This window comes from Natator depressus, chromosome 22, assembly GCF_965152275.1.
Source record: "Natator depressus isolate rNatDep1 chromosome 22, rNatDep2.hap1, whole genome shotgun sequence".
In the NCBI taxonomy this organism is placed as follows: Eukaryota; Metazoa; Chordata; order Testudines; family Cheloniidae; genus Natator; species Natator depressus.
The window spans coordinates 4,514,437-4,532,491 of NC_134255.1; the positions used below are offsets into that span (position 1 = coordinate 4,514,437).

The following is an 18,055-nucleotide window of genomic DNA, read 5'->3' on the forward strand; positions in this document are numbered from 1 at the left end:
TTTCTCCGAGTCCTAATCAGGCTCTTACTTTATTTAATTAATACCCTATCTTAGTTAAATAGATCATGAATTAGGAAGATCTTACATTAAAGATGTGCCAGGTAGCAAATAGCCCTCCAGTGGCTTGCAGGAGTCTGCTTTGCTCAGTTCTCTTACCAAATGTACAGATTTGTACATGCAGCCTACAGGGATGTTTTATGAGCAGCGAATCAAGCTGCCTTTTACCCTCATTTTGTGTAACCTGCCCCCTTCCCTCCCGGCCTGTGCCTGTTCCAGTCTGTTTCAGATGTAGGGCATGGGTCACTGAGGCTTGAAGAGAGGAGCGGGGGAAAAGGAGAGCACCACAGCAGTCCTGTGTGGGAGCAGAGGGGCAGGCTGAGATTCTGAGGAAGCACAGGGCAGGAGGAGGGGGAACTAAAAGGATTTTATACCACCTATGCACTGCTGCAGGGTGGGGTGTGGCCACCAGCATAAATTACAGCAGCTCTCATATAGGACAGGGTCCAGAAGGCTGCCTATAGGCCATGGTTCAGCTCAGAACTCCCTGTAGTGCCATGCCTACGGGCCCACCCTGTCCCAGCATGCCCCCTAGGTCAGGGCTCACACCATCTACAGCTGCCCTGTGTTGTTCCTGTGCCAGGGAAATTGACCCCCACCCCTTATACATGCTCCAGCTGCACACAGGACCCACCACAAGGCCCAAATCAGCACCCCGTGCTCTCAATGCAATCTTCTGGGCTGGATCCGGTTTTTGGCCCATTAGATCAGCCGGTCTGACCTCTTGTATAGAACAGGCTGTTAAATTGCACCCAGGTACCTCTATCTTGACCCCAAAGATTCTAGTTAGACTGAAGCATTTCAGGCCTCAGGGGACTAAAGGGTAAGCCACAGCCAGCGACCAGGAGAGACCAAGATGCCATGACAGCCTGAGCCCCTGCAATGATCCAGCAGGGTTCTAGGAGGATTGGTCAGCTGGAAGTGGCTACCTTCAGATGAGAGCTAGAACCAAACTGATTAGGTGAGATGTGCCCAAATGATACCAGCAGGCTGCAGGGGAAAGTAAAAAAAAAAAAAAAAAAATCATCCACAGTGCTTTTGAAATAATGCAAAACAGAGAATTTCCCTCCAACATTCACTCCCCTTGGAACTTATAGGTATTGGTTTCCACCATGCAAGTATAACCCACGTTAACTCAGTGGAGGGCTCTGGCCCTGTCTAATGGGTGGATAACATACTGGGATTAATAAGTTTACTGCTTCCAAATTTCCGTTAAGAGCTGATCCTTTGACTCAGCCTGTAACCGGCTGGTGCTTTCAGATCCATGGGTTCCAAATTCAACCCCCTGAGATGATCCAACTGGGGATACTTTCCCTGAATGTCTGCAGGATCACACTTTACTGGCACAGCTGTTTAAATCACTTGTGCACGTATCTGTGGGCTCATCCATTCAGGGAAGAGAAAAATACCATGTGATTTATCTGACCTATTGAAAATTCCTGATACAGCTCAAGCAGCACAGAACTGGCCATGCGCAATCTATAGAATTAATAAAAGAGAGTGCCAGAATGTTTGAGTGGTTATGATTTTCAAATCAAGCTGCAGAAATAACAACCCACTCATGGATATTCCAAAAGCAAAAAGAAAATAATAGAGGCTGCCGGATCCCTGTTTGGATAAATGTCTCACGTTCTCAAAGGTGCCAGAGTCCTGCGCATGGATTTGTGAGTCGGCTGGAGGCACTCTTCTAGGCCGTTAATATGGTCCTAATAATCCAGCACAGGTCGAGAAAGACTGATCAGCGGGAAGTGGCTAGCTTCAGATGAGAGCTAAAACAAAGTCCTGACCATTAGTACTCAGGAAGGATCTTGAGGCATCTCTTGCTAGATTAGTGTCCTGGCCAGGGTCCTATTAGAGTTGTTATGTCCTACTATCATACATTCCACTATGTGGCTTCTGCTGGATATGAGAGACTTGACTTCCTGTCCTAAAATCTGTGTTGTGTAATGTGCACTGTTAAACAGCTGCTGTGTCCCCATCCCCCCTCCCCACCCCCTGCAGAGGTGGCTGCTTCTCAGCGTGATAGGATGTATAAAGCCCACACTGGAACTGAAGGGGTTAAGAAGCAGTTCTGGGCCCAGGTGACTACACCTGCAGAGTCTGCTTCAGGCACAGCTTAAAAGGGAGCCAGACCATTCAGAAGGGGGCAGACAGGGGAGGACAGATTTACCCTGAGAGCTCCTGAACCAGGATGCTGCAGAAGCCTCCCCTGCCAGGAAGGGGCTAGCAGCTAAGCCCAGTCAGGCTGGAGGTTGAGTTGTTTTTCTTTTCTATGTTACGTGGGCCTTGGAGATTTTGGGGGAGGTGGATGATAGGAAGTGGCCCAGGCAGGCAGCTTTGAAGAACTCCAAGGTGCTTAACATCGTTGCCTCTCATGGGGTACTGGGCTGGAGCCTGGTGGAATGCAAGGGCCCTGGTTCCCCTGCCAACCACTGTTGTTACAGAGGGGGCATAAACCTCAGTAAGAAGAGGGCAGAGATGCTGGAAGCCCCAGGGCCGGGGTGAGCACCTACAGGGACCAGGAGGTGTACTAAAGTCCCTCCCTGTTGTGAGGACATAAGAACAGCCATACTGGGTCAGACCAAAGATCCACCTAGCCCAGTATCCGGTCTTCTGACAGTGGCCAATGCCAGGTGCCCCAGAGGGAATGAACAGAACAGGTGATCATCAAGTGATCCATCCCCTGTCACCCATTCCCAGCTTCTGGCAAATAGAGGCTAAGGCCACCATCCCTGCCCATCCTGGCTCATAGCCATTGATGGACCTATGCTCCACAAATTTATCTTGTTCTTTTTGAACGCCATTATAGTCTTGACCTTCACAACATCCTCTGGCAAGGAGTTCCACAGGCTGACTGTGTGTTGGGTGAAAAAATACTTCCTTTTGTTGGTTTCAAACCTGCTGCCTGTATTTCCTTGGACTCTGTTACTCTAGAAGGGAACAAACTAAACTGGTGACCTGGCCAGAGGGCCAAGTCACTAGCTATCACGAGCTGGGCCCTCACAGTGCCAGAGTGCTTTCTGGCAAGACCCACCAGAGATGGGGGAAAGTGGAGGCCCAGAGACCTAACCACAAGGTGATGCCCCCAGTAAGCCCAGCATCCCCCCCATCATTATCAGCAACATGACTCCTGTTTGTGTAAAGCAGGGGTGGCCAACCTGGGGCTCCGGAGCCACATGCGGCTCTTCAGAAGTTAATATGCGGCTCCTTGTATAGGCACTGACTCTGGGGCTGGAGCTGCAGGTGCCAACTTTCCAATGTGTCTCACTGCTCAACATCTGGCTTTGCCACAGGCCCTGCTCCCACTCCACTCCTTGCTGCCCCCTGCCCTGAACCTGCCATGCCCTCGGTCCTCCCCCCTCACCCCAGAGCCTCCTGCATGCCACAAAACAGCTGATCGGGAGGTGTGGGGAGGGAGCAGGAGGCACTGATCGGCAGGGCTGCCAGGGGGTGGGAGGTCCTGGGAGCAGGGGATGGGGAGCTGATGGGTGGCTGCTGATGTATTACTGTGGCTCTTTGGCAATGTACATTGGTTAATTCTGGCTCCTTCTCAGGCTCATGCTGGCCAAACCCGGTGTAAAGTTTGGAAAAAGCCACAGGGAGCCAATGGGGTGAAACATGCTGTAAAAGTGTTTCCTATTGTTTCAGGTAAGGCTGCAGAAACCTTGTGCTAGGCATCCATCATTAACACAGGTATATGGGGCTGAGAGATATTTGAATGGAGGCAGCAGTGGGAATAGTAGGGAAAATTTTCCTTTTCGTTCTCTGGGAGCGAAACTCTTATCCCAGAAGCAAGCGGCGGTAAGTGATACTAAAGGCTCATCCGTTTGAGTGTTTGGACTTCCAAGGTTTATGGAATGATCCGTTCCACTACATTTAACAGTGTAGATTTGAAAACAACGTGACAAAATCTTAAATATTTAATTAAAATATGGTGTAAGCTCGTCAGCGGAGCTGGGAAAGTAGGAGGCACCAGACCCGTAAAGCTGTTGTCAGACATGAGTGACAGGAGTTAAAAAATGAGTTAGACAGCATTTGGGAATTTCCTGGTAGCAACCGTGCATAAAGTTAAAGCCCCTAAGTGTGGAATTAGACAGCACAGACTCATGCGAGCAGGAAATACAAGGCTGAGCTATGGGAGGGGGTGAGCAGGAGTACTTTCCGAGGGCAGAATGGCTCATGAAGCAGAAGATGGAGGGAGACTGGAGTTTAGAAAAGCCAGGCGACGGTGGAGGCAATAAACTGATGACAATTATTGCAAACCCCATCCCCAACCGACTAGCACGTAGAGGCAAACGTAAGGGTTTGCAAGGAAACCCAGCATTATGTGATACATGCCCGAGCCAGTACAGACTCAAAGCCCAGATGGGGCTCTGGCAAACAAACAGGTTCCTCGTCTCCTACACAAGTCTGGGAAGGGTTTAGGGTTCTGCCTCCTGGCTGTGTAGAACCTGCAGTCTCAGCCCAAGACCAGGTGAAACTGGGAAGCTTGGGCGGAGCATCACACTGGGCTTTGTTGGAACCTCAGAACTCAGCCCAGGGTTAATGGCAGCCAAAGAAAACTTTAGAACAGACCAGCCCCCTGACATGAAGCCAGAGAGATCCCAGGAGCGTGGGCACAAACCATCTTGGAAAAGTCTATTCCCTTCCAAGGGTTTTATTGTTTCCTTTGACTTGTGTAGGGTAATCCAGTCTATGAGCAAGGGGCACACGGTACATCACAGAACAAGGCCACACAGCTTTTAAGGAAAATCCTCACCTTATTTGCATGGGCTAATCAAAGGGGGACTGGGGACACATGGTGGAGTCTGACTGACGGGCCTAAGGGGCCTTCAGCGAAAGATTAATCTCTATTAGCTGCACCAGTAGAGGGCCTATGACATACAGTTTGAGCAGCTTGGATTCTATCCCATGGAGGACACTGCTACACACATGCAGTAGCCAGTCAACTACAACATAATGAGCCAGGCCCTCAACTGGTGTATATTAGCTCAATGGAGCTATGCTGATTTCTAGCAGCTGAGGATCTGGCCCACTACCCTGCATTTGGAAGAGCTGCAGATCTCTCAGGCGCACTTCCAGGTGGGATGCAGCAACACACTCCCAGTTAGGAAGGAGCTTGAAGCACCTTTCCTTCCAGCAGTGTGTGGAAACCCACCTCCCCTGGCATAATGGAACAGTTCTCTAGCAGGAGATACAGCTGTGTAAAACCCAGAGGTGAGGAGGATTCAGAGGCAAACTCGCTGCAAGGAAGGGTCACCATGGTACAGGGAAACTATTTAGAAGAGTGTTAGAGCCAGCCCCAAGTCCTTTGTCTTTGTACAGAGCTGTACATAGTTTGTGGACACAGAGCTGCCGGTTATTTGTACAGCGGTATGGTTTTATAGTGGCCGTGTACACAGTTTTATTAGATTGTAGGCCTAAAAAACAGCTGCAATAGCTTTGCCTTCCTCTATAAATGCAGCGAGCGCCCCTGTAAATAAAGAGAAATCACTGCCACTGAAGGGAATGGCTTGGTCTCATTACCAGTCCCCACATGGTGCCTGTGTCCATATCACCACCACCAGCAGAGAGAAAGACAATTAGTTCTCGGGCATTGCCGTCCTCACTCTCAATGCTCCGCCCGCGGAGCTCCACCCGGACCCTGTTGCTTTAATGTGACTGTGTTAATGGTTCTTTCCTTGGGCAAGCCCGAGCAATAAATCTCTTGGAGTGCATCATGGACTCCGATAAACAGTAATAAAACTTCCAAGGCAACCACCTCCTACAAGCCTCAGGGTAACTTTCTTCCAACTTTTAGAGATTGCCTGCTTGCTATTAATACACTTGAAAGGCTCCAGCTTCTGTGTTTTATAAAGTCATTACACTTATGTACCTCTTGGATCAATGAGAAAGAAGTCTGAAGGGAAATACAGGCCTGGAAGCTGGTGGAGTGGATCTGCTGGGTCAGCAGTGGGGAGAAGAAAAAGGCCCGGCAGAATTCAAGGTTTGTTTGTTTTATAATTTTGACAGATATTGATGTTTGTTTTTAAGCATTTTTTTCTACTTTTATCAATTTCAGCTCTCAAAACTGGGTGAAAATGTGGGGAAGGAGGAAGGTCAGTCAGTGGGGAGGATCAGACAATTTTTGATGACTGTAGTAGATGTCGAGATTAAAAAAGTTAAAACGTAACCATTAAAACAAATTGCAACATCACATGCCCAAATAGGCAAAGTAAATATCCTTAAATCAAACTCCACTAAGCTCTCAAGCAGCATGTTTCTTACTGGGCCTGTCTGTATATTTCTATTATCATCGATGGAAATAATTTTGTGGTTGGTTTGTGTGTGTACAGTGAAATCAATGTCAGCAAATGTTGATTTCACAGTACACCCACAAAAGATTTCCATCGCTAATAGTAGGAATATACAGGCAGACAGTAAGAAAAATGCTTATTGGAGTTTGATTTAAGGATAATTACTTTGTATATTTTGGCATGTGATGTTGCAATTTGGGAGGTACAGGGGAGGCATAACCAATCCCAAATGAGGATCTACCTGCGCTGAAATATGTCAAGGGTTTGGGAATGTAGGAGGGATCTACTAAAGAAGCAGCACCAAATTTGCTTCTCTAGTCTCATGTACTGTGGGAACTGTAATCTCTGTGTTACAGCACATGGAATCACAGATCTTCTTAAATCAAAAGACATTAAACAAAACAACTGAAAATAACAGACACCAACAAACAGGCTTCCACATAGCTCAAGTCTCAGCTGTGCTTCCTTTGTTTACCAGAGACCATACCCTGTCTGGAATGCTATATAGCACACACAGACATCTAGTGTCTGAATAATATACTGCAAGTAAACATACTGTAACACTAGGATGTCAGTGGTATTCCTATCCCCGCTACATGTCTGGTAGGGTGTTTTGTGTACCATAGGCTGGAGGCATGTGCTGTAGATGGCTCTTGCCCTTGGTGGGCCCCCAGCCACACTCCCAGACTTTGAGTATGAGTATTTTTCAACCAAAAAATGGCTTTTCAATTTTCATGGAATACATTCATTTTGGTAGAAATTTTCCAGTTCTTTGATTGGGGGGGAGGGGGGAAGGGAAGCGAACAAAAACGTAAGTGTAAAAAAAATGGGGAAAAGAGAAGGAAGGGGGGAGTGGACAAAAATGGTTTCCATTTAACTGAAAAAACAAAAGCAAAAAAATTCAAATGCTTTTTTCCCCCCTTTTCATTGGTATTTTTCTGTGGAAAAATAAAGAATATCTTCCAACTAACTCTACCAAAAAATGATCAGATCAGCAGTTCCCAACCCTTAGGGGCAGCGCAGTACAAGGAATATGGTAAAAGCACCCCATGAGTTCCTGCAGCTGTTGACCTTTAAATTCCTGCCGCTGATACTGTTGGTCTCCTGCTAGAAAGCACAACAGACAGCTATAGGGCTGAAAGCCAGGCAGGGAAGCAGCCAAGGGCCCAGCCTTCTCTCTGCAGCCAGTGCCCAAGTTGCTGCCTCCAGGCTACTGCTCCTGTTCCCATGCAGCCTCTGGCTCTGCCCACAACCCAGGATCCTCCAAGCTCAGGATGCTACTTTCGTTTTGTCTCCTTTGGCCCTTATGGGGCCCTCTACAGGCAGGATGTTAAGCTGGGTAATACAGTGACCAGGAAAGAGCTAGCGGAAGTAATTCACTCTACATCCTGCCTCCACTTGGCCAGTCAAATAAGCAGTCTTCACTGCCAGTTGTGATACTTGGCATTTCCATATGTCTGCCACGTAAGGATCCCAAAGCACACACACACGGGCAGCTATTATTACACGTATTTTACAGAGGGGTATATTCGGACTCCTCAGATTTTGCCCTGACTTACAGCCATTGTGCAACACCACTGAATTTGTCTCAGAGAAGTTATGGCCAACATTCTCAAATTAAAATTAGGTGCATTAGTCCATATTTAGACACTTAAGTAAGGGATGTGATCGTCAGAGATGACGCTCGCCTACCTGGTAACGGCACCCAATTTGAAATCTCCGTCCTTAGTGACTTAGCCAAGATCATGCTATTTGTCCGAGCAAGACTCGACTCCCTGATCTACACTCAAAGCAGCAGAGCCAGTGACTCAGGACAAGTCTCAGAGCGCTCTCCCATCAGCATAATTACTCCACCTCTGTGAGAGATGGAAACTATGTCGGTGGAAGAGGGTCTCCCACAGACAGTGCCAGTGTGGACAGCGCTTATGTCGCTGTAACTTATGTCACTTCGGGGGCTGTCTTTTTCACACCCCTGAACAATTTAAATTACATTGACTTAAGTGGTAACTAGACCAGTCGCTCAATGTGCAGCGGCAGTCAAAAAAAGCTAACAAAACGTTGGGAATCATTAAGAAAAGGATAGATAAGATAGAAAATATATTGCTTCTATATAAATCCATGGTAAGCCCACAACTTGAATACTGTGTGCAGATGTGGTTGTCCCATATCAAAAAAGATATATTGGAATTGGAAAAGGTTCAGAAAAAGGGAACAAAAAGATTAGAGGTATGGAACAGCTTCCACATGAGGAGAGAGGAATAAGACTGGGACTTTTCAGCTTGGAAAAGAGACGACTAAGGGGGGATATGGTAGAGGTCTATAAAATCATGACTGGTGGGGAGAAAGTGAATAAGGAAGTGTTATTTACTCCTACTCAAAACATAAGAACTAGGGGTCACCAAATGAAATTAATAGGCAGCAGGTTTAAAACAAACAAAAGGAAGTATTTCTTCACACAACACACAGTCAACCTGTGGAACTCTTTGCTAGAGGATGTTGTGAAGGCCAAGACTATAACAGGGTTCAAAAAAGAACTAGATAATTCATGGAGCATAGGTCCATCAATGGCTATTAGCCAGACGCTGGGAATGGGCGACAGGGGATGGATCACATGATTACCTGTTCTGTTCATTCCCTCTGGGGCACCTGGCATTGGCTACTGTCAGAAGACAGGATACTGGGCTAGGTGGACCTTTGGTCTGACCCAGTATGGCTGTTCTTATGTAGCCTGTCACATTCCCCTCACCCAGTGCACTGTAACTGAGGGATACTCTACCCATCTCATCATGGAGATGCTTGTGGAGCTCACTTAACTCAGAAATAAAGCAGGCCAGTTGAGTCCGCATGAACAAGATTTGAATTAAACATAAATATCTGCACAGCTGGTGGCATTATACTCTGGTAACTACCTGAAATTTCTCTCCATTTTCCTGTATAAATATGCCCTTTGCTTCCCTAATGTACAGTAAATTGTACCTGTAGCTCAATGCACCAAATGTTATCAACCGATTGTTAGGCAGCAGACCTCTCTCTCAATACACAGGGCTCCTGCTCATTACATACCCACTGAATTTTCCTACTGAGGGCCGGCCAGAGTCACTAAATGTAGTCTGTGGCTAGCTTCATCTTCATTCCTGATGACAGATAGATGGACAAGGTGTCCTAATACAAAGGTACTCAAACTTTTGTCAATGGACCGCTAATGATTCATCGGATTTACCACAGACACCTCCCTAGCCAATCTTAAATTTCCCCTGACCACCTGCATAAATACATGTAAAGTTAAGAGGAACGCATTGCCAGGAGTTTGCAAATCTCATATTCCAATGTGCTATAACTTTAATATACTTAAAAGAAAAAAGATACTACAAATGTGAGCGGCTAAACAGCCTAGGTAAATGTGCCAATTAGCAAGTACCATGTATATTCACTTGAACATCTATCCAACACATTCCATAACCCCACAGATAATAATGATTTCCCTTTGATCCATAAAAATGTCTTACTGCTCAAATCGACATGTTGCAATAGCTCTCAGTTCTGACGTATGCTTATGCACCCTGGGACTAAATTCATTTTGGAATCTTTAGTTCTAATTAAATAACATTATTTCTTTTGTATGTCTTCTGTAACATATTATTATTACACAACACAAGAAGGAGACACAGATTAGGGAAGATGCGGAGAAGTAGCTAGCATGGGGTGATTTAAGTGGAGGAGGAGTGTAGGGCATGAATAATAGGACTGTGTTACTTTCCTGTTCATTTCCAGATTTCTTTCATGCTTTAGAGGCTGTTTGAGTTCAAAGAATTATTCTTTGGAAATTATATCTATAAATTAGAAGTAATTTTCTCTGGTAGATATACTCCATTGATGCACAATTTAAACGTTATTAATGAAGTGGGGTTTTTTGCTCACTAATAATTAGAACTGATCAAAACATTTCCATCAAAGTGGTTTTTTTAAAAAAAAAGAAATTATCTTTTTTCCACAAAAATAAAGGAAAATTTCCACAGGAATTCCACCCAAATCCCAAAAGCATTTGCTTTTTGAAAACTGAAAATTTTTACCAAAAAATTGGGAATGTTTTGGTTTTTCATTGGGAAAAAAAAAAATCAGAAAAATTCTGGGTTTTTTTGTGAAGCAAAACATTTCTTTTGAAATTTCAAGCAAAATACTTACATTTCCTCAGCAGCTTCACTAAGGCCTAGTCTGCACTAGAAAGTTTTACTAGCAAACCTCCCCCCGACACATATCCACATTTAATTTTGTGTCCTTATAATAACACCATCCACTTTTACCAGCATAGTTATTCCCCTTCCCAGAGGGACACAAGCCCCTCATCAGCACAGTATATTGGCACAGTGCCAGTAAACCAGTACAGAAAGTCCTTCCATTACAATCCCACAATGCACATTCCCTTCAGCAGTGGGCTGTGCATTAGGGAGAGAGACAGAGATTGACCTCTTGTGAATGGCCTGAGGGTAAAGAACCTACTGCTACTACCAGCCTTGAGAAATCTCTCTCTTGAAGTGGTAGACTCTTATGGCCCAATCCAGCCAAGCAGGTAAGCATGATGTATGTAACTTTAAGCAGGTGACTGAGCCCTGAGTCAGAGTGCTGGGAATCAGCAGCTGAGCCAGCACTCTGATCACTTAAATAGCAATTAATTCCTCTGGGAGTGGACCTAATTAGCAGATTAGAATGGGCTGCAGAGGACTAAAAAGCTAATTAGCACATTAACGCAGAGGGTAGGAGGCAGCACAGGAAGGATGTGCTGGGCAGAGAGGCAAGCTAGTGAAGCCAGAACCAAGAAGGATCTCTGGGTGGGGAGATCTCTTCCCTTTCCTCTCCTGGACAGAAGACGGAGGAGGGGCAGATGTGGTGTATGGATGAGTAATGGTGGTGGGAAGAACAATGTAAATAGACAACTGAATACTCTGTATAGACAGAGCAGAAGATAGGATGGGACCTCGCGCTGTCACAATCCCACTGAAGTCACGGACTGCTTATGTGCTTAACGTTATGTGTGTGCTTAGTGCTTTGCTGAATTGGCACCTATACTTGCAGAGCTGAAGTACCAGGGTTCTAGCTCTGTATGTGTGATTTATCCTAAGATTACTTCAGCTGTGTATGGGTCATGGGCTCCTTATACATTCCCCCTTCAGATCAATATGCTGCGCAGATAGCTCGGACCATGAGTTCCTTTCTGAACCAGCTGGTTTACCAAAGAAATACATTTTGAAAAAGCCACTCATTGCAATCCCAAGGAAGAAAACAAAATAACTCCCCCAGTGTGCCCATGCCAGTGGGGAGACAGGACTTACCAAGAACAGTCAGCCGGGCTGGTCTGGATCGGATGGCTGCCTGAATGGCCTGGCACTCGTAAATGGCATCATCTTGGAGATCTGCCCTCAGGATTTTCAGGTGATGTTCTCCCGACAAATGGTCCCCCACAACCAAATAGCGCGGATAGCCTGCAAAATACAAGTAAGGCTGTAGCCAGGCAGTAATAGCTAGATAATTAAGAGTTTGTAATGTAAATCAAGATTCCCAGACTTTCCCCAGCACAGGGCCTGTGACCAGCTATCAGGTTCTAGGCACCTTAACAGAGGTGCAGAGCCATTCTGCTGACTCATCATGGTAGCCAGATCGCGTGGGTCTCATTGTAGGAGACTGAGAATTCCTTTAAGATGAAGGAGAGCTAGATGTGGGGAGAGCAGGTGCTGCAGGGACACTCCTAGGAGTTCAGGAAGGGATTCAAGCTAAGGAATAAAAAGGAACACCCCAGAAAGGGGGTGAGCTTTAAGCAACAACTGAGCTATGTTGCTAGTGTGGCTGTTTACAGGGCCACACTGGCAGTTTATCAGGAGTTCAAGGGTCACACTTAATGTGTATCTGAGAAGGAAGGTCTCAGCAGAAAAGTGAAGCGAATTCGTGCTTATCAGCTCATTGAAACCTGAAAGGAAACCAAACATGGGAATGAATCAGACCTGGGGCCTGCCGCATCTGTAACAAACAGTCCTTTCCCAGGATCTCTGCCTCTTGCTGTCGTTGCCCTGATATTTGCATTGGTTAGAAATATCATGCTGCAAAAGGCTTCCAAGGTGAGCAACTCCACTAATCCCACTATTTGTGGTTCTGCCACTGCCCTGCCGTGTGACCTAGTTCATTAACATCTCCAAAGCGCTCAGACTGAAGGTGCTAAAAGCAGCAAGTTTGAGGGCCCTGATCCAATACACAGGATACAGCTGTTGAACTTGAAGCAGGAGTAGTTCCATTATTTTCAATGAGCTTAAAGTGCAGCATGTGCTTAACGAGCTTCTGGAGCAAGGCCTAATGAGGAATTGAGAGTCATAACCATCACCAACTTCATTTTGCTGGTAGTCTGAACTATGCTGGAGCGAAGGATTCTATTGCCCAGGTCTTCCCTAGCTGATGATGATTAATGCACCATGTGGTGCAGGCATCTTGGCACTCTCTTGTGTTTTTTTGTTTTGCAAGCTCTCAAAAGCAGGATTTGCTCTCCTGAACTGTAACAAATACAAATGATGGGTTTGTTTGCAGTTAGCTAATTAGGTGACTAGCTGAGGTGGTATCATGCAAGCTGGCAATTTCTCTTGCTAAAGCAGACCCAGATCTGCTAACTGTCCAAGTTGTTTGCACGAGCCAGGAGCTTCAGTGGAGTTGTTACCAGTTCACCATGCAATGTCTTGTAGGGAAGGTTCAGATCTCTAATGTACATGGAAATGTACTGCATCAAGCTTTGAAATGGCTTTAAAGAAGGGATTGCACATGCAGGCAAGTCTGAGACAAAAGCAGCGACTAAGGAAAGAAGGGAGCATGCGTTAGACCTTAGTCTAAAGTCACCGAAAATGATAATGTGGGTTCGCTTCCCACCTCTTCCACTAACTTGCGCTCTGAAATGATTGTCCACTATCAGAAGCGGCCAGTGCTTTTGTGCACTCTGGGGCCCCATTTTCACAGGTCCTGAGCACCCACAGCTTCCATGAAGCTCAATGGGAACTGTTGGTGCTCAGCCCTTCTGTAAATCAGGCCCTATGGGTTTCAGATTTGGCATGCAAAAATGGAGACACGTTGCCTTTGTTTATGGTGTTCTCTGGTGTGAAAAGTTTTCAGTATTATCACATGGGTCAGTGTTTGCAATACACACAGATGGAAAAACACAAGACATTTAAATAGGCAGCATCTGAAATTGCCATGCAGATATCATGAATGACAGCCTGTTTTGCAACATTTGCATATATATTTCCCAAACACTATGTGCCACAGGCAACACCTGGATAAACATTCATTTTTCTTCAGGAGCAGCTTGTAAAGATGCAGTGGTTTGCACCTGCACTTCAGACATTGTTTCCTTTCCATGCCCCAGCCAGATGAGTTTACTTGGAGGGCAGGAGGGATGGGGAAAAGTTGTCAGCACTATCTACTGTAGTAGATCCATAATTAACAAAGCATTTAAGCACATGCTTAACTTTAAGCTCATGTATCATTTCTATCTGTCACTGGGATTTAAGCCCATGCTTAAAGTTAAGCACTTGGGCTCAGATCTTCAAAGGTACTTAGGCACCTAGGTCTTGAGTTTAGGTGCCAAAAATCTCAGTTTTGGCTCCACTGCGATCAACAAAACTTCTGCTGAACCCGGCAGGCACCTAAACACGGCGCCTGCGTTTTCAGGGTAAAAGTTCTCTCGGCACCTGTAGTAGGAAGAGAGCCTGAGACATAAGCCCTTGTATCAGAGGACTGCTATGAGGCAGGACCTACTCACAGAATCTGGCAAAACCAGGGCCGATAGTGCAGAAATACATGTCCCTAAGAAGTGCGAAGTACAGAGAACTCACCCAAACACATCCCAATATCAAGGATGGTACAAAAACATTAGCCAGGGATAACAGAAACACACTGACCCCTCCTAAAAGATAAGGTCAGGATAACAGTATGTAACTGTTTATATCAGGGTACAAATATGTATCTCAGAAGGCGTATCTTTGGCCAATCTAGGGGACTGTGGAAAGTCCCGCCACTGACTGAGCTGCGTCCATTGTCACGGGCATACATGTCTTAGTATCCTCATAGAGCCTTCCAGGTGCTATTACTGTGCTTCGTCGACAATAAAACTGGCTGGGTGCCTTCATACCTTAATGGAGCTTTGTGGTCGTTGGACGCTTTGCTCAAGGTCTCCTGTGCCAAATGGCTGCACAGAGCTGGGACAGCACACAGGGAGAACCCACCCATGCAACCAAATATCTAACCACGTTTCTTTCTCTAGGCTTGCACACTGCTGCCTCCTGCTAGGCCTCCAGACACTTATCTCCTTCCTATGCCGCAGAGCGATTCACAAAGTGGAGGAAGGCAGGTGTTCGGCAGCCTGAATTCCATGGGGGGTCTGATCCAGTAGGTGTGCTCATAGGCTACCTACCAGACTGGGTCAGATTCAAAATCCGGAGGGGGGCGGGGGAAGAGGTCATGGTGGCCACCTTACCTTTTGCAGCACCGTCTCCTTCTCTGGAGACTGTGTGTGGGACAAGGCAGGTGCTTAACTCATTTCCTCAAGAAACAGCATAAGCACCCTGACTTCAGGCATTTGTGGTTCACAAGCAGAGCTAGACACCTCGCAGCAGCTGGATTTAGGCATGGAACTCCAATGGGGGGGGGCAGGGCTTAGCACACACTCTCTCGTCAGCATCTCCCATTGGCTAGTTTAGGTGGCTCCCTGTTGTCTTTTGTGGATCCTGGCACCTATATCTTCCCATTCATTGTACAGGGAGCCTAGGTGCCTAAGTTGGTTTTGTGGATTGCAGTGTTGTTCCTGTGCTTTTCTAGGCACCTAGAAGTTCCTCGGTGGCTCCCACCCTTGGTTCAGTGCTTTGCTCAGAGTCTCATTTACCAGGTGACAGGTGGAGTAGAACTCAGGAATAAAACTGGTGGAAAAAATTTGTCCCCAAACTACAAACGATTTTCCTCTGAAAAGTAGCATTTGCGTTGAAATTTTGGGTGGGGGTTGTTGAACTTTTTTCCCCCCCAGTTTGAGAGTGTTAGATGCAACCCCGCCAAATCCCATGAAATGGTTCACCAGAAATGAACATTGTTCATTTTCAGCAAAATTGTTCATGGGAAATAAAAGATTTCTTGACCAGCTTTATTTAGGAGTCTTGTCCATCTGCAATAACCTTTCAACTGCCATGTGCCTTGTGTGTGATTAAATAATTCCAGCCTGTGGGTAACCAAGTGGCAAAGTAAAGATCTTGGGTAACATTTTCAAAGGTACCTAAGTGACTTAGGAGCCAAAGTCCAATTTTCAAAAGGGATTTAGGCACAGAGGAGCCCAAGTTCCATTGATTTTCAATGAGGCTCAGGGTACATCTACAATGCAATTAGACACCCGCAGCTGGCCTCTGACAGACGAGAGGCTCAGGGGGCTGTTTAATTGTGGTGTAGACATTCGGGCTCAGGCTGGAGCCCAGGCTCTAGGATCCTGCAAGGTGGGAGGGTCCCAGAGCTCAGGCTGCAGCCCAAGTATCTACACCACAATTAAACATCCCCTTAGCCCAAGTCAGCTGGCATGGCCTTCTGTGGGTATCTAATTGCAGTGCAGCCATACCTTAGGCTCTTAGGCCCAGTTCCTCAAAAGGATTCTTAAATGGGAGTTAGGTGGCTAAATACCTCTGGGCATCGGGGCTTTAATACCACTTAACAGTCTTTGAAATTTTTACCCCTTCTTTAAATAGTGCACATTTCGCCCTTGCATCAGTCTCAGTCTGTCTGCCTCGCAGACCTGCCCATTGCTGACAGCTCATCTGTTGAGTGGAAGAGGACAGAGGAATCTTGCAAGGCTTACTTGAGAGATCCCGGCCTACTCCTAGGGCGAGTCCATCTTTAATCCACAGCACAATGCCATTGTACTCAGGGATTGCACACAGCAGAGTCACGGGCTGTCCGGCTATCACCACCTGATCTTGAGGCTGCTGCGTAAAGGAAGATGCTTGGCCTGGAGAAAGACAAAAAAACAGCAAGAAGGTCAAATGCTGCACCCAAAAGCCTGCAAAGATGTATTGTGTTTAAAATGCAATTCAGAGGCTTGGGGTGCAAGATCATGTATCCCCTTCATTAGCAACCCAGGACTAAATTCTGTGACCCTTATTGCTGTGATTATGAACAAGCCACTTACAATCCCAGGCAGAGTTCAGCATGGATTGGCTCCTGACTGGGAGAGAAATTCATGACATGGTGTTTTCTCCTGGTCTGTTTTATTCAGTGTTTGCACACATTCTGTTCACTTTCAACAGAGCTGGCAAACCCAGCAGCAAAGAGTTCCCCAGGTAATTCCATTCACTGAACCCCAGCTATGATGCCCATTCTCCAGCCTCTTCACCAGCTGCTTCTGGCTCACCCTGTTCACTGCTTGTAGAACCTCTGACCCCTAAATCCCTAGCCCAAAGACACACTACCTCCCACACAGCCTATGCCCCACTTGAATCTCATTTTAGCTTTCCATTGAGGATTTAATGACACTGGGCACAGAGAAGAATTTCATCCAGTGCCGAAACAGTTTGGCCCATGTGGAATGTGTCTGGATTTGGTACCCAGGAAAAAATGTTCAGACCTACTGAAGCACTCAGAGCTCCTTCTGAAAGTGCCATTGACTACCAGCTCAGGGTAGATACTCTGAAAGGTGTGTGTGTTGGGCAGGGGAGAGGGGATTGACCACAGCTCAATGCATTTAGCTCTATGTTTCAAGAAGTGCCTGTTAATTCTGAGTTTCTATCTTGAGACACCTTGGGTCTGATGTTCTGAGCTGCTGGGCACCCACGCTTCAATGGGATCTGTGACCGAGCGCTGCCCAAGGTGACTCAACTGGGCACCTGGAAATGGAGGCACCCGAAATTAATTGGCAGTTTAAAAAAAAAAAATCTGGGGCCCACTGCTTTTTACTGTGCTCTTCTCCCATTGATTCAGCACCTGGCATTTCATTATTCATATAATCATTTGGGGGCAGATCTCTGGCCTGCGCTATGCAGGAGATCAGACTAGATGGTCACAATGGTCCCTTCTGGCTTTGGAATCTATGAATTAGCACCGTCGCCATAACAATCCACGGGCTTTCACAACAGCAAAAACTGTCCTTATTCTGTTGCTACATCCATTTGAATAACCCTTCTTTCCACTTGCTTGGATCCATCGCCAAACTGCTTTCAATGGGTGTGAACAATTCATGCTCAGCCGCAGCATAAAACGGAGGGTATTTTTTAATTGCCCAAAGTTGGAGGAAAATCCCTGTAGCTCTTTTTGCGTTAAAGGAGAGAAAAAAAAATGCATGGGGGGGGGATCCCAACCAGACGAACACAATTTTTTCAGCTTCCAAAATAAGTCCAACTTTATTTTTGCTCAAATGGCTGAACGAAAATAAGCCACTCGGCACTGCGCACGTCATTAGCCTTCCTAGAGGCACAACCCCATAGGTAAAGAGTGTGTGTGTGTGGGGGGGGGGAGGCGAGGGAATGGAGAGAGACAGAGAGAATCATTACACATCCCAAAGTTAAAAGCAATTGAAATGTTTCCTCTGAACATGCTCTGTTGGGGTCTGCTAAGATTTCAGCAGCCTAATGAGGCCTCACCCCGCTCTATGGCATCACCAGGGGGCAGAGAAAACAGCACACATTCTCCCTGCTCAGCCTGACAGG

At 46.3% G+C, this 18,055-nt stretch overlaps 1 protein-coding gene across 3 annotated transcripts in view; it reads right to left on the minus strand.

Moving 5' to 3' along the window:
• The window catches only part of KIRREL3 (kirre like nephrin family adhesion molecule 3), a 738,745-nt gene that overhangs the window by 250,352 nt on the left and 470,338 nt on the right, over positions 1-18,055 (minus strand). For all 3 annotated transcript variants that reach the window (XM_074936864.1, XM_074936865.1, XM_074936866.1), the window contains exons 3-4: positions 16,213-16,362; positions 11,681-11,830 (exon numbers count right to left, since the gene is read on the minus strand). In XM_074936864.1, the coding sequence (XP_074792965.1) occupies positions 11,681-11,830; positions 16,213-16,362 (300 nt within the window). The remainder of the gene's footprint in view (positions 1-11,680; positions 11,831-16,212; positions 16,363-18,055) is intronic.